Consider the following 27,652-nt stretch of genomic DNA (forward strand, 5'->3'; position numbering starts at 1 on the left):
AGACAAATAAACATACATTGGTGAATAATACAGAAGTCAAAATAATGAACATAAAGCAGCATTTCCTTTCTGATTATCTATTTCAACTGGGTAAAGTCTTGTAATATCAAGTAATTTATATTTTGTATATACCAATTCAAATTTATCTGAGAGTAATAAAAAAATCCATTTGGGGATTGGTATATATTTGTCTAAGTCAGTTGGATAATAAACAGAAAAGGGTAACAAAATATCATTACCAAATATTAAGAAAGTTAAAGTTGAGAGACAAAAGTTCTGACTTAAAACTTAATCATACAATTATTAATATTAAATAAAAGACAAGTGCATAAGAAGGTCTATTGTTGTGTGATTTGGAACCACGTATGCAGGACTACTCAGATTCCTGGAAAAATAAATAAAAGAATTAGAAATTAGAATTCATTTGATATGTAAATAAAAGAACTAATCAATTAAATCATTTTATTTAACTGAGACATGTGTTCATATGCATGAACAACTATTTTTAAACTGAAAAACAGAATGAAGTGAAGAATGGTAAATAAATAAAATGTTATATATCGTTAACAATGAGATTAAGGATTAAGGCTACCCCTGAAGAATGAAAATAAGATTAAGAATTGATCCACAGGCTAATTTGAAGGAGATCAATGAGTGTCCTTATTTTCACTTAAATTTTGTTGTATTAATGCAAATAATTTAGCTAGAGGATTTATTTCTCTATTTTGCATGTACATTAAATTTTTCAAGGCTGTGATGTACACCTGAAGCATCCTACAAAGATCACAGGTTCCTGTATACAGTTGCGACCAGACTGCATATTTTATAAGCTGTTCCTGACCTGATGATTCAGCTACCTGGGATGTCTTTCTTCCTACTTGTATTTTTGTAAATCATTTGAACACTAATGGTTGATTTTACATGAATATGGTAGAATTTGCTCACCATTCTGAATAGCCTATAACTTTCTCAGCATCTCTCACACCCAAAGGGCTTCTGAAGTGCCACCATGGTGGTCTGGAATAACAGTGGTACTATGGAACCCACCTTTCTCTTAGAGGGTTTCCATGGACTGAAGTCTGTTCATGCTTGGTTCCCAATTCCATTTTGTCTTGCATACCTGGGGGCCTTCCTAGGCAACATCACTATCCTCTCTGTTATCTGGAATGAGTCTTCACTCCACCAGCCCATTTTTATCTGCTGTCCATCCTGGCAATATCTGACCAGAGCATGTCCATGTCTACACTCCCCACGATATTGACCATGTGGGAATGGTGGGAAGCCCAGGAAATCAAAGTAGGAGCCTAATTCACTCAGCTCTTCTTCATCCACACCTTCACATTCCTGGAATCTTCAGTGCTGCTGGCCATGGCCTTTGACCAATTCATGGCTATATGTCATCCACTGCACTACTCAGGCATCCTCACCAATGATGTGATTGGTAAGACTGGTTGGACCACTTGTTACAAAGTTCAGGAGTCATGATGCCCACTCTCATATTATTAAGGCGTTATCATTATTGCCACACTAATGTCCTCAGCCACCCCTTTCTCCTGCATCAGGATATTCTGAAATTATCCTGCTTGATGCCAGTGTTAACAACATCTATGGGTTGTATGTGGTCATTATCACACTGGACACCCACTCAGTCCTCATCCTCCTCTCCTATGTCCTAATTCTCCATGCTGTGCTGAGCATTGCATCTCGTGAAGAGCGACTAAAGGCACTCAACACTTGTTTTTCCCATGTATGTGTGGTGCTTATCTTCTTTGTACCTGTAATAGGGGTATGCATGGTCCATCACGTTAGGAAACATCTGCCTCCCATAGTCCACACTCTCGTGGTGGTCATTTACCTGCTTCTTCCACCAGTACTTAATCCCATCATCTATAGTGTCAGGGCCAAGTAGGTTCATCTTCAAATTTTCTACATGTTTAGGCAAAGCCTGAGTCTTTAGAAATCCCATGGCATTGGTCTGGAGGAAAATTTTCTCCATCAGATTCTTAATGGTGCAACTTTCTAGATAGGTGGTTTTAGAGAATTCTCTAAATCTCTTTCATTTCTAAGTTTCTTGTTTGTAAATTTGAAATTTTATCTTTGCTCTGATGATGGCTCTGCATTATGTGAACATCATGTGAATAATTCGTTATGAGGATTTTAATATAACAAAGTAATCTTTTTAATGACATATTGTATTGTTTTGAAAAACAATAATACAATTGAAATCTCTTAATAATTCAAAGACCCAAATAAGGTTATCTTTAGCAGTCTGTGATCCACACACAAGAGCCCAGTGCCAGAATGTTGTGGAAAAATTTTTTCAAGAAAGTAGGCTTGTCCTGTAGTGGTCCTGAAATTTTGACGACCTTGCCAAACCCTGTCTTCTCTCTGTCAAATATCATCCCTATAACTGACTTCTTAAACTTATCCTTACTTATCTGCACGTAAACTTATTATACTTATCTGCACGTCCTCTTCATTCACTCCTTTGTACATCTATTAGAAATCATAATCACTTGTCGGTGTTGAGACAAACACCGAGGTCATGATTGCTCAACCACAGTCAACATATAGTAAGTGGGACAACAGAACCAGGAGTGTATTCATCACATTGAGATCAAGAAGATGATTCCAAATCTGGAATGTAGATGGTTGTGGAGAACGTTCACCCATACAATCAGGTTATGACTTGGCCAAAAACAATTAAGCAATCAAACATTAAATACAAGACAATTGATTTCTGTTTATTGCCATGATGGAGTAACAAGGATCAGATTTATTCCTTCACCTTCTACAACTGAATAACAGTCAGAAAGTTTATAAAATAATAGTTCTCAAAACTGGATAAAAAGGAAACAAAGGAAGTGATTTCTAAGAGAAGGAAAAAATAACATGAGCCCAAAGACTGACCTGACCTTACTTATTTACTGGCAATTTATCAAGTCACAGAGAGGGGCAGAGAACCCAAACAGAGTGTGATGTTCTCCCTGAATGACAAGGTCGAACACCAGGCAAGGAGAGGAGTGCAGAGACAGACAAATGACCTCAGGACATTCCTCAGAAGCCTTCAGTTGTGTACTGGACATACACTGACCATGTCAAGGAAAGAACCACCAGAAAGGAGCAGAGGGAGCAGAGATAAGACCTGAGACCAGTCATATCTGAGGTCTTATGTTAATGAGAGGAGTTCCTATGCTTACAGACAGTGTGGAGAATGTTAGGGTCCATGATCAAAGGAACGAGACCAACACAAAGTGAAAGTCAAGCAAAGCTTTATTTTGTGCCAAGCATCGAAAATCAAACTGACTGGTCGGGGCCGTCTCTTACAAAGAGGTGACCACGACCAGGACACTGACCCCGACAACGCCGCTCCTGACTCCACTTTCCCACGGTGCTGCTCCTGATGACTACCTTTCCTGACGACTCCCCTACCCAGTGACGACCCTTCCTGACGACCATGATAACCATGGCGCTCCCCACGACCACGACGCTCCCGACGACTACACTTTCGAGCCTCACAGACTAACTTTTATAGAGGTAGGGTTGAGCCCAGCCCACACACAGGTGTCCAATGAGATTGCAATACACAGGGAAAACTGCACAGTCATGCTAGGTCGGCAATATGGGTGACCAATTGAATTTCAATTTACTATAGTAAATATATGTGTGCCCCACTGATTGGATATCTCCATCTGTCCTGGCCCGCCCCTATATCCGGGGTTTGCAAGTAAGTTCCTCTGGGAGGGGCAGGGTCAATCCAAGTTTACAAAGAAATGGCTCCCTCTGGCTAACCAGGCCCTTACATTCCCTCCTTTTCTTTGGAAATTAGTCAAATCCTTGACTTTTCAGCCAGTTTTATGTTCTCTTGTTGTAATGGGTTATATTGAGCATGTAAGAATAACATTTTATAGCTCTAATTTTCTCTTGTACAAATGACATTAGGGCGTTTATAATGCAGGGACCAAAAAGTAACAGTAGTGCACAGTTGGCTGATGAGTTAGCCATTCACCGCTTTCTATAACCTTTTCCATTTTTCCTAATTCCATTCATCTAATTTCCCACCTATATTTTCTGATTTATGAGGTGACTCAGAAGCTCCCACACAAACAGATAACAATAGGAACAACAATGACTCTTTTGAGTCTTAGCTTTAGTCCTCGGTCAGCGGGGTCCATTGGCTGCGGCTTCCATCTCTGGGGGGGTCCTTGTCCTCAGCTCGTTTGACATGACCTATGTGAATCCAGGCCCTGATGTCTTCTACTTTTATTGTAATGGGGGTGGTCAGGATGACAGTAAATGGTCCCTTCCAGCGAGGCTCCAAGTTTCCCACTTGATGGCAATGTATCCAAACCAAGTCCCCAGGTTGGTAAGGATGTGGTTCCATCTTTGTCTCCGTCTCCGTCTCATGTTTGGTGGAAAAAGTCTCTATGCAGCCTGAAAAAGTATCTACAAAAACTAACATATACTTGTGCCCATATTTTCTGGGTTTCATTTCTGTAAAATCTATTTCCCAATAAATTCCTTGTTTCTTACCTCTTTCTTTTTTCCCTCTTCCCATTCGAGTTCTTCCCACATTAACTGCCTGGCATTGAGCACATATATCAACTGCATCCTGAACCATACGCCCTAATTTAGAAACCTGGAACTGCTTGCTTATAAGCTCCTTGAGTTTGTGTGTCCCCAAATGAGTAGCCTGATGTATCTGGTCTACTAACTTTTTACCTAGTCTTCGAGAAAAAATTATTTTTCCTGCTTTAGTCTTAGCCCAGTCCCCTTCATAGTCTAACTTAGCCCATTTTTATAAACACTTTAAATCTTCCTCTGAATAGTCCGGTTTTTCTGGGAGTGTAGCCAGGAGTGTAACCAGCTCTGCTTTTTGCGCCAAGGTTCTCTGTGGCAGGTCTGCCATCCAGAGTTCCTGCTCAGGGGAAACCACCACAGCCCACACATACCTCTTTCCATTGACCATGTAGCTACTCCCGTCTGTGAACTGAGTCATCTCTGCAACCAGAAGGGGAATGTCTCTGAGATCTGGCCTTACTCCTGTTGCTTGGGTTAGGACCTCCCCGCAGTCATGTAGGTGGTCAGCTAGCTCCTCTGGCAGCAATGTGGCTGGATTTAGCACCGCTGGGGCTGAAGGTCACTCTTGGTTCATTGAGGAGGAGGGCCTGATACCCCGTCACTCGAGTGTTCATCATCCATCAGTCTGGTGGAGTCTGGAGAAGGCCCTCAATAGCGTGCATGGTGTTCAAGATGAGATTTTGACTCAAAGTCAATTTACTTGCATCCTTGACCAGGAGGGCCGTGGCAGCAATTATGCTGAGGCAAGCAGGGAACCGAGGTGCTATTGGATCTAATTTTTTGCTAAGATAGGCTACTGGCCTTTGCCAAGGCCCCAGAGTCTGAGTCAAAACTCCTTTGGCCACCCTTGCTTTTTTATCCACATAGAAGTGGAAGGGCTTCTGGGATCACCAATGCTGGGGCACTCAGGAAGGCTGTTTATAATTCCCGAAATGCTCCTTTGGCATCAGCTGTCCATTCTATCATAGTAAACCCCCCTTTTGCCAGTTTGTAGAGAGGTCGGGCAATCTCCACACAACTGTTTCCTGGACTCAGACCATGAATGCACTCCCTCATGGAGATCAAAGCCTAGATAAGTGGTTTGGCTCTGACAGAGTTGTGTTTCTTTGCTGACACCCGATACCCTTTTTCCTGCAGAGTCTGTAAGAGCTCTCGTCCCCCACAAACATGACTCATAGTCCTCAGTGGCTATTAGCAAGTCATCAACATACTGTCTGTGACAGTATGTACTGTCATACTGTACAGGTTCTGTACTCATGCAAATTCTTGTGGAGGGCTTGGAGGTTCTGTACTCATGCAAATTCTTGTGTAGGGCCTCGTCGAAGATAGTGGGTGAATTCTTGAACCTTTGGGGAAGTCTTGTCCAGGTGAGCTGGCCTTGGAATACTTCCTGTGGGTTGGACCACTCAAAAGCAAAGAGGGGCTGAGACCCTCCTGCTAAAGATATGCAGAAAAATGCATCTTTATGTGCCATTTGCCCCTTGTACCCAGAGTTCCTCTCTAGATAGTTTTCCCATAGGTTTAAATAATGATGAAAATTGGGCTCCTGTGTCCACCAAAATATCAATTGATTTCCCCTCCACTTCAATTTTTACCCGAGGTTTGGGGAGGAGCTCTGAACCATGGCCCCTTTAGTTTCTGGTGGCCAGCATTGCCGTCTTCCTTTTGGGGCACTCCCTGGCCCAATATCCTTTTTCCTTACAGTAAGCAAACTGATCTGGATCTAAGTCTTCCCACCTGCCTTCTCTGTGCTTAGGCTTTTCCTTCCATTTACCATCCCCTACCTGTCTCCTGTAATGCCAAAACCTTCCTCCTATGCATTCCTGTTGTTAAACAACTTTTCTGCTATTCCCACTAACTCAGTCAGATTCTTCCCTTCAAATCCTTCAATTTTCTGGAGTTTACTTCTTATATCTGGGGCTGACTAACTGGCAAAAGCAATATTCATTGCCCTCTGATTTTCAGGTGCCTCAGGGTCGATCAGGCTATACACTTTAAAGGCTCCAATAAGCCTTTCTAGGAAAGGTTACTGAGGAGACTCATTCTTACCTTGAGTCACTGTACTAATTCTGGTTTAGTCCGAGTGCACTTTTACTTCTGGAAATTTTTACCCATTTCAGTTCTAGGATTTTAACATATCAAAGACCTGTATTTGTTCTGAAAGTCACCCATATGAATTTCCTTTAAGATGGAATTCATCTTACAAGAGAATTAAAACAATTACAAATGACAAAAACTCATAATAGACATGGTTAAATATCAAGTGATGGGCCTTATCAAAACACCAAAACCTTAGGAAATGTATAGAACTTCTGGAGTAGTTACAGCATTTACCCAAATGTGACCCAAGGTTTATCACTGATTTAGCAGTACTTCTGAGTAACTTAGCATATCAAGGAAAATCCTAATGAGTCAAAGAGATCTCATTTACAATTCTGTGCAGGCAAAGAGAAAACCATTTACATTTTAACCAATTGTGAACTGTTACAACAGAATTCAGTTAAGCACAAAACATCTTTACCAGCAGATTTCAAAAGCACAAACCTAATTCCAGCAACCAGTGCTCAAGCATTTTATCCCATTTGTCATCCAAGCAAAACTTCAAAGTTTCAGGTTACCAAAGACTCTGAAAGCTACTTTAACAATTACCCATTAAAACCCTGAGACATACAATTAACCATCAGCCCAGCCATCCCTCCACCAACAAACCTCATGTTCCACCTGGGCCCATTCCACTTCAGACACCATGCTTTCCTGCCAGCAGGGGGGAGGGGCTAGGCAATCCATGTCGGGCCAGAGAAGGCAAAGAATTCCCCCAAACAAAGGGAGTTTTGGCAGCTGCTTGGGAATATTCCTTAAAGTCTCTGTCTTGAGTTAGACTAACCCCAGTCGGTTCCAGTTATAGCCCTTAACACATGAAATGAGTGAAGGGGAAGCCACACATCTATTATGAGGAACAAAGAGATAAAAGCCAGAGTAGAGTCCCCTCACTCTCTGCCTGACCCATTACTTTAAACACAACAAAAAACACAGCAGACAACAAAAGGACAAGACAAAGACAACTGCAGGCCCACAGTCCTGCCACTGGTGGGGATTTTCTAGGGGGACTCAAATCCCCTGACTGCCTAGGGGGACTCGAACCCCCGGTGACCACTTAGGGGGACTCAAACCCTCTGACTGCCTAGGGGGACTTGTATAGCCCCCTGACTGCCCAGGGGGACTTGAACCCCCTATCAATCTATCAGCAGAGGGATGGGGCATCCTCGCATCCACTCCGGCCCTGGGGAGCATGGCTGTGTCCAGCTTCTCCCTGGTGGGCCATACCCTAGAACTCCACAAACAGACACACAGACAAGATCCCAATATTTTACCTCTGGAGGCCTTTCCCAGAAATTCCGATGCTATCTCAGTTCTCCTCGTTTGGCCCTGGATGAGCCCCCAGTGTTAGGGTCCATCATCAAAGGAGCAAGACCAACACAAAGTGAAAGTCAAGCAAAGCTTTATTTCATGCCAAGCATCAAAAATCAAACCGACCGGGCGGGGCCCTCTCTTACAAAGAGGCAACGATGACCAGGACACTGACCCTGACGACACCGGTCCCAACTCCACCGCTCCCAACTCCACTTTCCCATGGTGCTGCTCCTGACGACTACCCTACCCAATGACTCTGCTACTGACGACAACCCTTCCCGACGACCATGACACTCCTGACGACCACGACGCTCCCAAAGACTACGCTTCCCAGCCCCACAGACTAACTTTTATAGAAGTGGGGTTAAGCCCAGCCCACACACAGGTGGTCATTGAGATTGCAATACACAGGGAAAACTGCACAGTCATGCTAGGTCGGCAATATGGGTGACCAATTGAATTTCAATTTACCATAGTAAATATATGTGCGCCCCACTGATTGGATATCTCCATCTGGCCTGGCCCACCCCTATATCCGGGGTTTGCAAGTAAGTTCCTCTGGGAGGGGCAGGGTCAATCCAAGTTTACAAAGAAATGGCTCCCTCTGGCTAACCAGGCCCTTACAGAGAAACCTTGTAATAAACAGAATATTTGGCTGTGTACTTGAAAGAGTGTTAGTTACCCTCAGTAATTTCCCCATTATTTCACCCAGTTATCATACCAGTTACCAAAGACCAAAAGCCATATTTGGTCTTTCCTAACAAAGCCTGAAGAAAAGTCTTGTAGGGGTTAAAGCCTTTTCCATGTAACTTTATGAAACACAGGAATAGAGATAAAATATGTATTTAGATAATTACAAAACAATGAGTGCAATTTATTTTGTTTCTTTTCTTTTGGAAACCAACATCCTGTAAGGAGCATACATTATGTCTCCTGCTATATTTTATAGGGTAGACTGCATGTTCTAGTCCCATAAAGACCTGTTCTCAGACCACAATGGGGCCAGTAGGCCTACCTAATTCAATGGATCTGTGTCAGGAATCGTCAAGAATTTCACTGTAGAACACATCTAAACAAGATTGTCAACTGACAGCTTGTCAATGATAAAGTTTAACCTCTTTGTCTTCATTTGTTTGACATTTAAAAAAAAAATCCTTCCATTTGATTCAGAATCAGAGCTCAGATAGGATGAAGGGTTTTTAAATCCTGGGGTGCTTCTTAAATGGCCACACATATTTTTATAAAAATCAGTAGAAGTATAGGAAAAAAAAAAACTTAACAAAATATCTCATAATATTAAGAAAGAAGGAAACCATGACTAAAATATATATAAAGAAAATACATAGAAGATCAATGTAGAAAATCATTTGTCCACAGAGTTATATAGAGAAAGAAAAAAAAAAAAGGATATTTTAAGTTAAAAATAATTTCCAACTTTTTAAAAATTTTTATTTTTAAAAATATATCTTATTTATTTATTTGAAAGAGAGAGACACAGCAAGAGAAGGAACACTGTAGTGTGGGTGGGAGAGGGAGAAGAAGGCTGCCTGCAGAGCAGGAAGCCTGGTGTGGGGCTAGATCCCAGAATCCTGGGATCATGATCTAAGCCGATGGCCGATGCTTAAGGACTGAGCCACTTAGGCACCCCTAATTTCCAACTTTTATTGTCACAGATCCATACATTAAAAAGGTCCAATTCACTTTATAAATGAGGATGAATTTTTAGAAACTTAAGAAAATGATAGGGAGTCAAGATGGCGGAGAAGTAGCAGGCTGAGACGTTCAGCTAGCAGGAGATCAGCTAGATAGCTTATCTAAAGATTGCAAACACCTACAAATCCAATGGCATATCGAAGAGAAGAAGAATAGCAATTCTAGAAACAGAAAATCAACCACTTTCTGAAAGGTAGGACTGGCAAAGAAATGAATCCAAAGCGACAGGAAGATAGACCGCTGTGGGAAGGGTCAGCTCCCAGCAAGTGGCAGAACAACAGAGCACAAAATCAGGACTTTTAAAAGTCTGTTCCATTGAGGGACATTGCTCCAGAGGCTAAACCGGGGTAAAGCCCACTCAGGGTCAGTGTGGCCTCAGGTCCTGCAGGATCACAGAAGGATAGGGGGTGTCTGAGTGTCGCAGTGGTTACAGGTATTAGAACAGGGAAGCCGGCTACAGAGACAGAGCTGAGAGTGAGCTCACAGCTCGGGGTTACCTTGAACCAGTCGCAGGCTCGGTGAGCTCGGAGCGCAGCCGGAGGTCAGGCAGATGGGAGTTATTGGGCGCGGTTCTCTGAGGGCACACTGAAGAGAGGGGCCCCAGGCTCTTGGCTCCTATGGGCCAGAGACCAGGAGGCCACCATTTTCATTCCCGTCCTCTGGAACTCTAGGGAAAGTGCTCAGGGAACAAAAACTTCTGAAAGCAAACCCGAGCAGATTACTCAGCCCAGCCCCTGGTAAGGGCGGTGCAATTTGGCCTGGGGCAAAGACACCTGAGAATCACTACAACAGGCCCCTCCCCCAGAAGATCAACAAGAAATCCAGCCAAGACCAAGTTCACCTACTAAGAGTATAGTTTCAATATCAAGCAGAGTAGCAGAATTCCAGAGGAAGAGAAAGCAAAGCACGGAACTCATGGCTTTCGCCCCATGATTCTTTAGTCTTGCAGTTAATTTTTTTTGTCTTCTTCAATTTTTTTTTCCTCTTCTTCTGCTAATTTTTTTTAACTTTTACCCTTTTCTTTTTAAACTTTTTTTTTAAGATTTTATTTACTTATTTGACAGACAAGTACACAGAGAGGCAGGCAGAGACAGAGAGAGAAGGAAGCAGGCTCCCTGCTGAGCAGAGACCCAATGTGCAGCTCGATCCTGGGACCCTGGGATCATGACCTGAGCTGAAGGCAGAGGCTTTAACCCACTGAACCACCCAGGCGCCCCATTTTTTAACGTTTTTTAACTAGTTTATCTAATATATATATATATATATATATATATATATATATAATACGTTTTCTTTATTTAATTGTTTCTTTACTTTCTTTCTTTTTTTTCTTTCTGAACCTCTTTTTATCCCCTTTCTCTCCCCTCACAATTTGAGATCTCTTCTTATTTGGTTAAAGCATATTTCCCTGGGGTTGTTGCCACTCTTTTAGTATTTTACTTGCTCCTTCATGTACTCTTATCTGGAAAAAATGACAAGGCAGAAAAAATTCATCACAAAAAAAAGAACAAGAGGCAGTACTGAAGGGTAAGGACCTAATCCATACAGAAATTGATAATATGTCAGATCTAGAGTTCAGAATGACGATTCTCAAGGTTCTAGCCGGGCTCGAAAAGGCATGGAAGATATTAGAGAAAACCTCATGGGAGATATAAAAGCCCTTTCTGGAGAAATAAAAGAACTTAAATCTAACCAAGTTGAAATAAAAAAAGCTATTAATGAGGTGCAATAAAAATGGAGGCTCTCACGGCTAGGATAAATGAGGCAGAAGAAAGAATTACCCATATAGAAGACCAAATGACAGAGAATAAAGAAGCTGAGCAAAAGAGGGACAAACAGCTACTAGACCACAAGGGGAGAATTTGAGAGATAAATGAAACCATAAGACTAAACAACATTAGAATAATTGGGATTCCAGAAGAAGAAGAAAGAGAGAGGGGAGCAGAGGGTATACTGGAGAGAATTATAGGAGAGAATTTCCCCAATATGACAAAGCGAACAAGCATCAAAATCCAGGAGATGCAGAGAACCCCCCTCAAAATCAATAAGAATAGGTCCACACCCCGTCACCTAATAGTAAAATTTACAAGTCTTAGTGACAAAGAGAAAATCCTGAAAGCAGCCCGGGAAAAGAAGACTGTAACATACAATGGTAAAAATATTATATTGGCAGCAGACTTATCCACAAAGACCAGGCAGGCCAGAAAGAGCTGGCATGATATATTCAGAGCACTAAACAATAAAAACATGCAGCCAAGAATACTATATCCAGCTAGGCTATCATTGAAAATAGAAGGAGAGATTAAAAGCTTCCAGGACAAACAACAACTGAAAGAATTTGCAAACACCAAACCAGCTCTACAGGAAATATTGAAAGGGGTCCTTTAAGCAAAGAGAGGGTCTAAAAGTGGTAGATCAGAGGAACAGAGACAATATACAGTAACAGTCACCTTACAGGCAATACAATAGCACTAAATTCATATCTCTCAATAGTTACCTTGAATGTTAATGGGCTAAATGCCCCAAACAAAAGACACAGGGTATCAGAATGGATAAAAAAAAACAAAACACATCTATATGTTGCCTACAAGAAACTCATTTTAAACCCGAAGACACCTCCAGATTTAAAGTGAGGGGGTGGAAAAGAATTTACCATGCTAATGGACATCAGAAGAAAGCAGGAGTGGCAATCCTTTTATCAGGTCAATTAGATTTAAAGCCAAAGACTATAATAAGAGATGAGGAAGGACACTATATCATACTCAAAGGGTCTATCCAACAAGAAGATCTAACAATTTTGAATATCAATGTCCCCAATGTGGGAGCAGCCAACTATATAAACCAATTAATAACAAAATCAAAGAAACACATTAACAATGATACAATAATAGTAGGGGAGTTTCACACTCTCCTCACTAAAATGGACAGATCATCCAAGCAAAAGATCAGCAAGGAAATAAAGGCCTTAAACGACACACTGGACCAGATTGACATCACAGATATATTCAGAACATTTCATCCCAAAGCAACAGAATACACATTCTTCTCTAGTGCACATGGAACATTCTCCAGAATAGATCATATTCTCGGTCCTAAATCAGGACTCAACAGGTATCAAAAGATTGGGATCATTCCCTGCATATTTTCAGACCACAATGATCTAAAGCTAGAACTCAACCACAAAAGGAAGTTTGGAAAGAACCCAAATACATGGAGACTAAACAGCATCCTTCTAAAGAATGAATGGGTCAACAGGGAAATTAAAGAAGAATTGAAAAAAATCATGGAAACAAATGATAATGAAAATACAATGGTTCAAAATCTGTGGGACACAACAAAGGCAGTCCTGAGAGGAAAATATATAGCGGTACAAGCCTTTCTCAAGAAAAAAGAAAGGTCTCAGCTGCACAACCTAACCCTACACCTAAAGGAGCTGGAGAAAAAACAAGAAAGAAACCCTAAGCCCAGCAGGAGAAGAGAAATCATAAAGATCAGAGCAGAAATCAATGAAATAGAGACCAAAAAGACAATAGAACAAATCAAAGAAATTAGGAGCTGGTTCTTTGAAAGAATTAATAAAATTGATAAACCCCTGGCCAGACTTATCAAAAAGAAAAGAGAAAGGACCCAAATAAATAAAATCATGAATGAAAGAGGAGAGATCACAACTAACACCAAAGAAATACAAACTATTATAAGAACATACTATGTGCAACTCTACGCCAACAAATTTGACAATCTGGAAGAAATGGATGCATTCCTAGAAACATATAAACTACCACAACTGAACCAGGAAGAAATAGAAAGCCTGAACAGACCCATAACCAGTAAGGAGATTGAAACAGTCCTTAAAAATCTCCAAACAAACAAAAGCCCAGGGCCAGACAGCTTCCCGGGGGAATTGTAACAAACATTTAAAGAAGAACTAATTCTTATTCCCCTGAAACTGTTCCAAAAAATAGAAATGGAAGGAAAACTTCCACACTCATGTTATGAGGCCAGCATCACCTTCATTCCAAAACCAGACAAGAATCCCATTAAAAAAGAGAGCTATAGACCAATATCCTTGATGAACACAAATGCGAAAATTCTCACCAAAACACTAGCCAATAGGCTTAAATAGTACATTAAAAGGATTATTCACCACGACCAAGTGGGATTTATTCCAGGGCTTCAAAGTTGGTTCAACATCCACAAATCAATCATTGTGATACAACATATTATTAAAAGAAAGAACAAGAACCATATGATACTCTCAATAGATGCTGAAAAAGCATTTGACAAAGTACCACACCCCTTCCTGATCAAAACTCTTCAAAGTGTAGCGATAGAGGGCACATACCTCAATATTATCAAAGCCATTATGAAAAACCCACTGCAAATATCATTCTCAATGGAGAAAAACTGAAAGCTTTTCCGCTAAGGTCAGGAACATGGCAGGGATGTCCATTATCACCACTGCTATTCAACATAGTACTAGAACTCCTAGCCTCAGCAATCAAAAAACAAAAGGAAATTAAAGGCATCCTAATCGGCAAAGAAGAAGTCAAATTATCACTCTTCGCAGATGATATGATACTACATGTGGAAAACCCCAAAGACTCCACTACAAAACTGCTAGAACTTGTACAGGAATTCAGTAAAGTGTCAGGATATAAAATAAATGCAAAGAAACCATTTGCATTTCTCTACACCAACAACAAGGCAGAAGAAAGAGAAATTAAGGGGTCAATCCCATTTACAATTCTACCCAAAACCACAAGATACCTAGGAATAAACCTAACCCAAGAGGCAAAGAATCTATACTCAGAAAACTATTAAAGTACTCATGAAAGAAATTGAGGAAAACACAAATAAATGGAAAAATGCTCCATGCTCCTGGATTGGAAGAATAATTATTGTGATAATGTCTATGCTATCTAAAGGAATCTACACATTTAATGCAATTCCTATCAAAGTATCATCCATCTTTTTTAAAGAAATGGAACAAAGAATCCTAAAATTTATATGGAACCAGAAAAGACCTCGAATAGCCAAAGGAATATGGAAAAAGAAAGCCAAAGTTGGTGCCATCACAATTCCAGACTTCAAGCTCTATTACAAAGCTGTCATCATCAAGACAGCATGGTATTGGCACAAAAACAGACACATAGGTCAATGGAACAGAATAGAAAGCCTAGAAATAGACCCTCAACTCTATGGTCAACTCATCTTCGACAAAGCAGGGAAGAATGTCCAATGGAAAAAAGACAGCCTCTTCAATAAATGGTGTTGGGAAAATTGGACAGCCACATGCAGAAAAATGAAGTTGGACCATTTCCTTACACCACACAGAAAAATAGAATTAAAATGGATGAAGGACCTCAATGTGAGAAAGGAATCCATCAAAATCCTTGAGGAGAACACAGGCAGCAACCTCTTTGACCTCAGCCACAGCAACTTCTTCCTAGGAACATCACCAAAGGCAAGTGAAGCAAGCGCAAAAATGAACTATTGGTATTTCATCAAGATCAAAATCTTTTGCACAGCAAAGGAAACAGTGAACAAAATCAAAAGACAACTGACAGAATGGGAGAAGATATTTGCAAACGACATATCAGATAAAGGACTAGTGTCCAGAATCTATAAAGAACTTAGCAAACTCAACACCCAAAGAACAAATAATCCAATCAAGAAATGGGCAGAGGACATGAACAGACATTTCTGCAAAGAAGACATCCAGATGGCCAACAGACACATGAAAAAGTGCTCCACATCACTCAGCATCAGGGAAATACAAATCAAAACCACAATGAGATATCTCCTCACTCCAGTCAGAATGGCTAAAATTAACAAATCAGGAAATGACAGATGCTGGTGAGGATGCAGAGAAAGGGGAACCCTCCTACACTGTTGGTGGGAATGCAAGCTTGTGCAACCACTCTGGAAAACAACATGGAGTTTCCTTAAAGTGTTGAAAATAAAACTGCCTTATGACCTAGCAATTGCACTATTGGGTATTTATCCTAAAGATATAAAAGTAGTGATCCGAAGGGGCATGTGCACCTAAATGTTTATAGCAGTAATGTCCACAATAGCCAAACTGTGGAAAGAACCTAGATGTCCATCAACCGATGAATGGAAAAAGAAGATATGGTATATATACACATAATGGAATACTATGCAGCCATCAAAAGAAATGAAATCTTGCCATTTGTGACAACGTGGATGGAACTAGAGGGTATCATGCTTAGTGAAATAAGTCAAGCGGAGAAAGACAACTATCATATGATCTCCGTGATATGAGGAAGTTGTGATGCAACATGGGGGCTTAAGTGGGTAGGGGAAGATAAATGAAACAAGATGGGATTGGGAGGGAGACAAACCATAAGTGACCCTTAATCTCACAAAACAAACTGAGGGTTGCTGGGGGGGGAGGGGGGCTTGGAGCAGGGGGTGGGATTATGGACATTGGGGAGGGTATGTGCTTTGGTGAGTGCTGATTCACAGACCTGTACCCCTGGGGATAAAAATATATGTTTATAAAAAATAAAAAAATTAAAAAAAAAGATGATACTAAATATTTCAAAGAGCAAAGAAAAGTCAAAAGAGGTTACCTGTAAGAAATAAGAATTACAGTGGTATCAGAATCCTTGATTTCCATATGAGGATAGAGGATAAATGCAATCATGCATATAATGTCATCTTCAACTAATATAACTGTATTATTTCACTAGGGTTGTGGCAAGAAAATGCCACAGGCTGGGTGGCTTAAGAACAGACATGTCTTGTCTCCCAGTCCCAGAGTCTGGAAGTCCGAGAGGAAGGGGTCTGCAGTGCTGCTTCCTCCTCATAACTGCGAGAAAGTGTCTTTCCAGACTTCAGGCCTAGATTACTTGGTACCTTCCTGATGTACAGGTGTTTTCTCACAGAACGTTTTTGTCTTTTTTTTTTTTTAAAGACTTTTATTTATTTACTTAACAGAGAGATACAAGAGAAGAAACAGAAGCAGGGGGAGTGAGAGAGGGAGATGTAAGCTTCCCGCTGAGCAGGGAGTCTGATATGAGGCTCTATCCCAGAACCCTGGGATCATGACCTGAGCTGAAGACAGACACTTAAGGACTGAGCCACCCAGGTGCCCAAGCTTTTTTGTCTTAATAAGAGTATCAGTCAGATTGAATTAGGGGCCTGCCCTACTCTAGTATGACCTAATTTTGGCTTAAATTATTGGATAATGACCCTATTCCCAAATAAGGTCACATTCTAAGGTACTGGGTATTAGCACTTCAACACATAAATTTATGGCAGGGAGGGACACAGTTTAACCAGTAATGACTAAACCAACAATATCAATCATAGTTGAGAGCAAAGAAATATTTCAGGCATATAGAGATGTTAAAATTCTACCTCCTCTTCATTATGACTTTGAAATTTAATATAAAAATGTGTTCCAGAAAAAGGGGATATGAAAATGAAAAAAAAAGGGGGATTCCAAACAGGAGAATAGGATAAGCATTTATATGGAAGCTCTGGGCACATGAAAAAGAACCAATTCAGACTGGAGCAACGGAATTGAGGCCACTGTGAAGGAGGTCTTTCGAGAAAAAAAAAAAAATTCTGTATCTGTTGAGATAGTTTACATTTTAAGTTTCTGAAAAGATAATCCCAACTGTCTTTGTCATTAAAAAGAATTTATTGTTTTTTACAACAGTAAAGATTCTGGTCTGATTTTATATAACAGTTATTTGAAGAAATAAACTGTGTCAGTGGGGACCAAGTTTGTTTTAAAATTTGCTGTTGAGAATCTGTGTCTCATCTTGATCCTAAAATTAGCTGCCTTTATGGATCCTCGATATCTCTCAGCATCTCTCAAGATTCGATGTGTCCTTCCTCACATTCAAAGAAGGAAGAAATGTACCATAAAGCAAATGTCTTAAAATTGATTTTGATTATGTGTAAAGACCTTATTGGATCCAAAAGAATATTTCATTGTATATGTACAGGCAAACAAAAGCTATAAATTTTCAGGAAATAGCTTGAATGTTTGTAGAGAATGATGGAGAAGATTGGCATGGTCAAATGAAAGAAAGATATTACTTCTCATGCTTTGTAGTCAGTGTTTTATTTCATAAGCCTAAGTGCTATTTTAGGAAGTTCCCAGAAACTTCAGTTGAGTGATAAAGGAATATGATTTTTTTAATCCAAAAAGATCTAATTCTAATAAAATCTACATGATATATGCAAGATTGATTCTAACATTTGAAAAGAAAAATTTTTTAAAGATTTTATTTATTTATTTGAGAAAGAGAAAAAAAGCCTGAGCCAGTTGGGGGGAGGGGCAGAGAGGGAGGGAGAAGAAGACTTCAGGCTCAGCAGGCACTAATCTAAATGCCTCAGAGAGATTAAATTTGTATTAAATGTACCCAGTGAGAAAGACATTATTTTGATCCCCATTTTATAGTTAAGGAACTGAGGCACAGAAATGATACATAAGTCATCTAAAGTCACGCAGCTAATGTGGCAGAGCCAGAGCTTGAACCAGCACTCTGGTCCCAGGATTGAAATTTTGACACTAATCAATAGGACTTCTGAAATTTGTGCAGGTGAAATCGTGGTTGTGATAGGGAATTCATGCCTAGAAAATAGTGTGGAAAAATGATCATGGATCTCTGTCCTTAATGCTACTTGGGGAAACTCAAAGCAGCTTTATGAGAGGAGGTTGGAAAAAACTTAGTGAAAAGAAATAGTAAAATGAAAAAAAAAAAAAAAGACTTCTATACTAGTTCCAATATTTGAATTTAAATTACCTAGTTCTAAAAAAAAAAACCTAGTTCTATTAAAAAATAAACTAAAAAATGGACAAATAAATAAATAAGCCATTTTCTTCTCTATGTAGGTCAGTAAGCCCTTGAATTGGACCACAGAGACACATTCACACAGAGAGACAGTCTGTTTTCACATGTGTCAAGTATAGATGACAAAAACCATGTGCTTTATCCCTACTTTTCAACTTTTGCTTCCATATTCTTCAGTTTGCTTTTATGTTCCTTGAGACTTTTGGTCTGGGGAATAGAATCTGGAGGTCTGTGCGCAGTCTCCAAGGACTCAATCCCAGAGCGTCACATAAAGCTGGGATTAAAATGGGATGTTTTCTTAGAAATATCCCTTAGGTGCTAGGAGCCTAACTTAAAGACACTCCACATGAAGTCCTCAGAGAGAGATATAAGGGCCTCCCTGCTCGATGCTGTGGGGAAGTCTCGATTCCTGGAAGGAAAATGTGAATCAGCGGCTGGTGTCTGGTGAACAGGTGTGGTGGGAAATGCAGAGATCTGTGGGCAGAGCAGCCTGAGAGCTGGACCAAGCAGCCAACTGAATCAGGCAGGAAAAAAACCAAAATTGTATCTTTAAATGGGGATGAGATTATCTTTAAATGGGGATTATATTATGTTTAAAAGTCTCTGGAAGATGCAATGCCCTTAATATCATCCTGTCAGTTGCATTGAGTGAAATCAATTTCCATGTCAGTAGGAAGGAATGAGGCTAGTGGAGAGCTGCTGTCGTGAGTGGGCTCCTCGTGTTGTTCCATATTAAACAACAGGGACTCTCCAACTTGGCTTTGGCCATCACCCTTCTAGGCACTGGTTTTTTACTTGGCCAGGGTGTTGAAGTTTTTACAGACAAAGACAAGTCTGTGCACTTTGAAGCACTGTTCTTTCTTCATTGGACTGAACTCAGAAATAATTGTTTGTTTGTTTGTTTGTTTGTTTTTACCTTGATATGTTTTCTACATTGAATAAATATAAAAATGATAAAGTGAAGCTATTACAAGGACAAAAATGAATATCTGTTTTTTAAAAAAAATATTTATTTATTAAGAGTGAGAGAGCATGTGTCTGCGGGGGAGGGGCACTGGCAGAGGGAGAGAGAGAACTTCAAGCAGACTCCATGCTGAGCTTGGAGCCCAATGAGGGATTCAATCTCTTGATGCTGAGGTCATGGCCTGAGCTGAAATCAAGAGTCGGACACTTAACCGAACCACGCAGGTGCTTCTATCTCAGCTTTATTTTTTATTACAACTGCTGAACCATACATTCCAGGATAAGTTCCTTTACCACATTCTGAGCAGTTTGATGCATTCTGTAGTATTTTGAAGGCATTACTTAAGTGTCTTTCTCTGTACTGTGGGCAGAACAGCCTGAGATCTGTACCAAGTGGCCAACTGCACCAGGCAGGAAAAAACCAAAATTGTATCTTTAAATGGGGATGAGATTATCTTTAAATGGGGATGAAACTATCTTTAAATGGGGATTATATTATGTTTAAAAGTCTCTGGAAGATACAATGCCCTTAATATCATCTTGTCAGTTGTATTAGATGAAATCAATTTCCATGTCAGTAGGAAGGAATAAGGCCAGTGGAGAGCTGCTGTTGTGAGTGGGCTCCTAGTTTTGCTCCATATTAAACAACAGGGACTCTCCAGCTTGACCTTGGGCATCACCCTTCTAGGCAATAGTTTCTTACTTGACCAGGTGTTTATGTTTTTACAGAGAAAGAAGAGTTTGTGCACTTTGAAGCACTGTTCTTTCTTCATTGGACTGAACTCACAAGTGAAGGTTTATTTTTTTTTACCTTGATATGTTTTCTATATTGAAAAAATAAAAACAATAAAGTAAATGTATAACAAAGACAAAAATGAATATCTCTGATTTTTAATAATTTTATTTATTTATTGAGTGTGAGAGGGCATGTGTGAACAGGAGAGGGGCAGAAGCAGAAGGAGAGAGAGAGAGACCTCAAGCAGACTCCATGCTGAACGTGGAGCCCGCTGCACGACTCTTTCTCTTGATGCTGAGGTCATGACATGAGCTGAAATCAGCTTCACCAAGCCACCCAGGTGCTCCTATCTCTGCTTTATTTTTTATTACAACTGCTGAACCATACATTCCAGGGCAAGTTCCTTTACCTCACTCTGAGCAATTTGATGCATTCTGTAATATTTTGAAGGCATTACTTAAGTGTCTTTCTCCATACCCTTTAGATCATTGCAGAACTATATTCTTCTCTATTAAGACATGATTGTCCCAGAAAACTGCAGAAAATATCTTTTTTAGTACAAAAATCATTTGAGGCTTTTTACCCAACTCACCTCTCTTCCCGGGGTCTTGGACTGGTAAGGGAAGTGTTGGCTCCGAGTGTTGGCTCCGTAGCAGTGGTAAAATGAACACCGATAAGATAACAGGTGCTCTGAGAGTACTGGTTATGTTGTGAGAGTGAACAGGTGTGATATGGCATTAGAAAACCCTCCTTTTCCTTTTCCCACCTGATACTTGATGCTGCCTGTAAATCATAATAGTTCCTTTTTCTACTCCAGGCCAGGCATCCCAAGGGGTCGCCCTTATTTTCTGATTTGGTTTGTATGAGAGGTTGCTGGGCCAAGGTCAGAGTTTTTACAGATCAGTCAGAAGAATTCAGATTTTAATTGTGTGAATACCTAGACTCCTGGATCTAGAGTTTGTTTTCTTTACGAATTTTTAAAGGTATTTTCTTTCTTTCTTTCTTTCTTTCTTTCTTTCTTTCTTTCTTTCTTTCTTTCTTTCTTTCTTTCTCTCTCTCTCTCTCTCTCTCTCTCTTTCTTTCTCTCTCTCTCTCTTTCTTTCTTTCTTTCATGTCTGTGTCTTTTTCTGCTTAAAGGCATTTTTGACTGCCTCTGTAGTATAATAACTTGACCTCATCTGTAGTCTTGGTGTTGCCAATGTCACCCATCAGAGTGATATTTCCCAGAGTGGAATCACATCCTATCTCCTTCAAAGTGAATGATAAGCTCTAATTATTAGAAATCTTCACTGTGCTTGCTGCAAGCCTCCATATTTGGGATTAGAACTCAATCCGCAGGCAGGGTGGAAACGCTGAATATGACCTCAACCTGCCTTATCAAATGGCTGTAAGGTATCTCATATATGTCCTTCATTGGCACACTTACTGTGCATTAAGCTTGACATCAACTCTATCCTGAAACACTGAGCCAGCAAGTGACATGACATCCCCTTCAGACTTTGATCTCTCTTCTGATCTCTTCAACTTAATCTCTCTCATTTTTACCCTAGATGAGGAGAGTTTCACCTCCTTTGACCAGTGACAGCATGACATACCAGAACAGGAGTATTTTTCACCCAACCACATTCTTCCTCATTGGAATCCCAGGTCTGGAAGGGGCCCATGCCTGGATCTCCCTGCCTTTCTGCTCAGTTTACCTTGTGGCTTTACTGGGCAATGCCACAATTTTGCTGGTCATCAAGACAGAGCAGAGCCTTCAGAGGGAGCCCATGTTCTACTTCCTGGCCCTCCTTTCAACTATCGATTTGGCCCTTTCCACAACCTCTGTGCCCCGCATGCTGGGTATCTTCTGGTTTGATGCTCATGAGATTAACTTTGGGGCTTGTGTGGCCCAGATGTTTTTGATCCATACTTTTACTGGCATAGAAGCTGAGATTTTGCTGGCCATGGCCTTTGACCGCTATGTGGCCATCTGTGCTCCACTCCACTATACGACCATCTTGACATCCCGGGTGCTTGTGGGCATCAGCATGTGTATTGTGGTTCGTCCAGTTGTGCTTACTCTTCCCATGGTGTATCTCATTTACCGCCTGCCCTACTGTCAAGCTCGTGTAATAGCTCATTCCTACTGTGAGCACATGGGCATCGCAAAACTGTCCTGTGGAAACATCCGTATCAATGCCATCTATGGGCTCTTCGTGGTTTCCTTCTTTGTCTTGAACCTGGTCCTTATTTGCATCTCCTATGTCTACATTCTGCGAGCTGTCTTCCGCCTCCCATCACAGGATGCTCGGCTAAAAGCGCTCAGCACGTGTGGCTCTCACGTTGGGGTCATCTGTGTTTTCTATATCCCCTCAGTGTTCTCCTTCCTCACTCACCGATTTGGACACAACATACCACGCTACATTCACATTCTTGTTGCCAACCTCTATTTGGTTATCCCACCTTCACTCAACCCCATCATTTATGGTGTAAGGACCAAACAGATTCGAGAGCGAGTACTCCATGTCTTTATCAAAAAATAAGACTCATGACATGTTCTTTCACTAAGGATTTTGATGCATCTAGAAAAACATGTGTGTTCTTGCTTTAACAAACATCTCCTAGTTCTAATATGTTGCTTCCAGGTTGAGATACACTTTGATTTATTCCTAGCTACTGACTAATGGGTTCTAAGACTTGTGGAAATGTCACTGGAGCTCAAGTTCAATGGCTAATGGAGTGTCTTGGATGGAGCTGTGTGGCCTCTGTCCACATGTCTTCATGCCAAGTCCTTCATAGGAGAAAGATTCTCTTTTTCTGGGTAAAGAACATATTATACTGTTATTTATTTATTTATTTGCATTCTGTAATTAGAGAAATGTGGCACTGGAAATTTGACCCTGTATCCTACTTCATGTGTTGTTTGGTTTGTCCATTCATTCATTCATTCACTTTATTATTCCTTTCATTTACATTCATTTTGTGTTTGTTGTATGTCTTGGATAATTCTAATTGCTAGGGATATATCCATGAACCAAACTAACACAAAATGTCTGGCTTGTGGAGTTTGAATTGTGTTATGTTCTTTAAAAAGAGCAAACTTCATAGGTTCAAAAAAAAATTTTCCAATCTGTGGCTTGAAGTGGAATGATCTGCCAAACATGTAAGATTCAGAAGAATGATAGCCAAAATAAACATGCAATTTTGAAAGTATTTCTTTTTTGTTAGTTTTTAGGTTTATTTAGTTATTTGAGAGAGAGAGAGTGGGGAGGAAGGGCAGAGGGAGAGAGAGAGAATCACAGATTTCCCACACTGTGCACAGAGCCCGATACAGGACTCAACCTCAGGAGCCCAAGATCATGACCTCTGATGAAATCAAGCATTGACATTTAACCAACTGAGCCAACTAAGTGCCCCTCGAAACTATTTCTTACATATCAACAGTACCACATCACTGACTGTCTCCCTCTAGTTAGGCCCATAAATACAAGTGTAGTTTTATAATTCAATCATGTATTGTATTTTCTCTATTTATGTGATGCATGCTGGCCTTTGCCTATCATTTTATTCACTTTTTTCCTCTCAATCTGCATTTGACCATGAAATACTCCCTTCCAAAATGCAAGGGCTCTCACTCTAGGTCCATGATCTATCTCTCATTCCCCCACTGACTTTGATGTATAAGTTTTCAAACCAATCTATGAATAGTCACCTTTCTTTGATCCTACTGATGGCTTTCAGTTAATTCAATAGTAATATTTCCCAAAGACCAAGCAATGACCTGTTGCATCATCAAACTTGGCATATTGCTTTACATTAATTTTTTTTCTTTTTCAGATTATTTATGAAAAAAAACTAAAGTAAATGTATAATGCAGACCTTTGTTCCTACAACCTATGAATTAACGACCTTCAAACATTGAACTCATCTCAAATGTGTTGCTCAATAAAAATATACACAGAATAAAGGTGGAAATTACTTTCAACACTGCTCCAATACAAATTTTGTCCTATTTTTCCAGAGGCAAAATGTATCATTTGTTTATCTGACACACAGTACAGAAATTTTAAATTTTATAACCATTGCAGTTTTTTTTTTTTAGAGATTTTTATTTATTTATTTGACAGACAGAGAGATCACAAGTAGGCAGAGAGGCAGGCAGAGAAAGAGAGAGACTGCAGGAAGCAGGCTGCCTGCTGAACAGAGAGCCTGATATGGGGCTTGATCCCAGGACCCTGAGATCAGGACCTGAGCCAAAGGCAGAAGTTTAACCCAGTCACCCCAGTCACAATGTTTTAATTAGGTCATTTGTTATTTATTTATATGGCTTAAAATATTTCATGTTTTATTTTTTAACATTTGGTTTTATTTATGCAGTCATCTCTTAATTAATAGATATTCACATTATTATTATTTTTTAATTAGAAAGTATCCTGCATTTCCTTGCATTTATTTCTTGGTGAATTTTAAGAAGTTTATGCATGTTTTTATAATTTGCAGTAAAATTATTGAGTAGCAGAATTGCCAATAAGAATATATTTCTGATTTCTTCATCATTGTTTTTGATCACTTCTTAAAAATTTCACATGTATTGCATGGAGCACTGGGTGAGGTGCATAAACAAGAAATTTTGAAACACACAAAAAAATAAAATTTTTTAAAAAATTCATATTTTTCAATACTTTCCTTTTTTCTAACTTTCTTGCTTCCTTAATTTAACTTTGTTCCCTAGTATTAGTCAAATATTAGTTTTCTAATTATAGTAATTTGTAGCTACCCTACTCTGAACAAAACAAAAATTCTAGCCCTCTTGCTTTGTCCTGTTCTTGTACATCTGTATCTCTCATTTTGGAATTACCTGGAACTGTGATTCTAGGCTTAAAAAACCTTCTTAAATGGCCATTTTATTTGATCATATATATTTTTAATTATTCCTTTCTGCAATAAATCTTTACGAATATTTTCTTCCTCTGGGATTCACAGTGTTTGTGAAGAATATCTATTTTTTCCCATTTCCACAACCCCACCTCGTTGGTGTTATTTAATTGCATTTTCATGGCTAAATATGCTTTCATCTGCTCTCATATTTGAAAAATAAATTAAAAATTAACAGAATTTTGGAACCAAGTTCTATTCCACAACCTTTCTGAATCCATTGTTCAAGTTTTTGTTTTCTTGCCACTAAAGTTGTCAGTGGAAAATAAGCCGGTTATTTTTCTACTCTTTTGAAAGATTTTTTCTTTTTCTTTTTTTTTTTTTTTTTTTGGGTATCATCTTTACTTCAGTGTTCTGAAATTTTATTATGAGACTAGATTTAAAATTTTTTTTTAAAAAGGCATGTTCAGTATTCAATCAGCCCTTCTTTTCTTACATGATATATACCAGATATCTATTACTTCCAGATATTTCTCTATTACTTTTCAAACTTTATTTCTTTAACTAGTTCCTTCCCCACTTACCACCATATTCTTTTGTAAATATGTAAAAATAAGGTTGGGACACCTTATCTTTATTCCATGTATTTTAACTTTTCTTTCCTTCCATTATTTATTTCTTTTACTATAATCCTAAAAATATATCTGTCTATTCTTAAAACCCCCAATTTTTTTTAAAGATTTTATTTATTTATTGGACAGACAAGAGATCACAAGTAGGCAGAGAGGCAGGCAGAGAGACAGAGAAGCAGGCTCCCTGCCGAGCAGAGAGCCCGATGTGGGGCTCTATCCCAGGACCCTGGGATCATGACCTGAGCCGAAGGCAGAGGCTTTAACCCACTGAGCCACCCAGGTGCCCCAAACCCCCAATTTTTATTTTCAGCAGTTTCCACCCTATTCTTTAGTCCCCTAATGTAATTATTTCAACATTTAAATTTTCTATGTTTGATCCTTTTCTTAAAATTCAAATTCAATTATCCAACGCATAGCACATCATTAGTTTCAGGCGTAGTGTTCAACCATTCATCAGATGCATATAACACCCAAGCTCATCACATCCTGGCCCTCCTTAGTGCCCATCTCCCAGTTACCTCATCCCCCCATCCACCTCCCCTTCAGCAACCTTTAATTTGTTTCCCATAGTTCAGAGTCTCTCGTGGCTTGTCTCCCTCTCTGAAGACTTCCCATTCAGTTTTCTCTCCCTACCCTTACAGTCCTGTACACTGTTTGTTATACTCCACATATGAGATCCTTTTAATAAAAAAAATCCCTTTCTTCGTGATGGCAATTCTCTCTCTCCTGTCTTTAAGGCTGCTAACTACATGTATTTTAAAACTCTGAAGGGTTTACTTTTAGTTCGATTTTATACAGTTTCTTATTATATTGTTAGTTCTTTTTTTATTTTGTTAATAATCTTTGGACATTTGGTGACTATTTACTGTGAGTTTTTCTTTGCCATTGTGATTTCTTGGTAGGCTCTTCAAACACCCCTGCTAAGCAATGTTTTCAGGTCGGGTTTCTTAGAAAGCACATTCTGAGATGGAGATTTGCCTGGAGGCAGAATAATGTCCCTTTAAAGAGGTCCTCATCTTAATCTTCAGAATTTGTGAATATGTTCAGTTTCATGGCAAAGAAGAACTAAATTTGCACAGAGGATTAAGGTTGATCACGATAGGGAGAGTGTCTTGGACTATTGAAGCAGAGCCAATATAGTCATGAGTCCTTGGAAGTGGAAGATAATAGAAACAGAAAACAGAGCCAGAGAAAGATGTGATGACTCAATTGTGTAATTATTTACACATTCATTTTTTTACAAGTTTTTATGTAAATTCCAGTGGACACACAGTGTGATATCAGCTTTAGGAGTGGGAATCAGTGATTCAACACTTCCATACATCACCCGTGTTCATCACAAGTGCCCTCCCTAACCCCAATCACCCATTTAATTCATCCCTCCCCAACTCTGCTCCAGCAGCCCTCAGTTTGTTTTCTATAGTTAATAGTCTGCTTTATGGTTCACCTATTTCTTTTTTTCCCCTGCTATGTTCATCTGTTATGTTGTTTAAATTCCACAAATGAGTGAAATCATATGATGTTTTTCTTTTTCAGACTGACATATTTTGCTTAGCATTCTACACTCTAGCTTCATCCAGGTCATTGTGAATGGCAAAAAAAATCTCATTCTTTTTGATGGCTGAGTAATATTCCATTGCATACATATACCACTATTCCTTTATCCATTTATCAGCTGATGGGCATTTGGGTTCTTTCCATGACTTGGCTATGGTTGATAAAATTGCTATGAACATTGGGGTGCCTTTACATGTTTGAAGCAAAGTCAGAGCGATATCATATGTGTAGGACTTAAAACTTCATTCCTGGCTCTGAAAATGGAGAAGAGAGCCATGAGTTAAGGAATGTAGGTATCCTATAGAAGCTGGAAAAAGGTAAAACAAACAAACAAACAAACAAACAAATAAAAAATGTTCTCCTCTAGT

General features: G+C 39.6%; 1 protein-coding gene and 2 pseudogenes across 3 annotated transcripts in view; all 3 read left to right on the forward strand.

The window, feature by feature from the left end:
* Positions 1-27,652, forward strand: part of LOC309840223 (olfactory receptor 51A4-like) — a 263,349-nt pseudogene that overhangs the window by 16,577 nt on the left and 219,120 nt on the right. The gene's annotated exons all lie outside the window — the stretch shown is intronic.
* LOC309841247 (olfactory receptor 51L1-like) lies at positions 1,010-1,909 on the forward strand (annotated as a pseudogene). Its single transcript has one exon. The product of its transcript is annotated as an olfactory receptor 51L1-like (transcript).
* On the forward strand, positions 21,825-22,763 carry LOC309840186 (olfactory receptor 52J3; the record flags this gene model as incomplete). The annotated part of the gene is made up of 1 exon (XM_082682260.1): positions 21,825-22,763. The coding sequence occupies one exon, from the start codon at positions 21,825-21,827 to the stop codon at positions 22,761-22,763; it is 939 nt and encodes a 312-aa protein (XP_082538386.1).

This window comes from Mustela nivalis (assembly GCF_964662115.1).
Source record: "Mustela nivalis genome assembly, chromosome: 9".
Taxonomy (NCBI): domain Eukaryota; kingdom Metazoa; phylum Chordata; class Mammalia; order Carnivora; family Mustelidae; genus Mustela; species Mustela nivalis.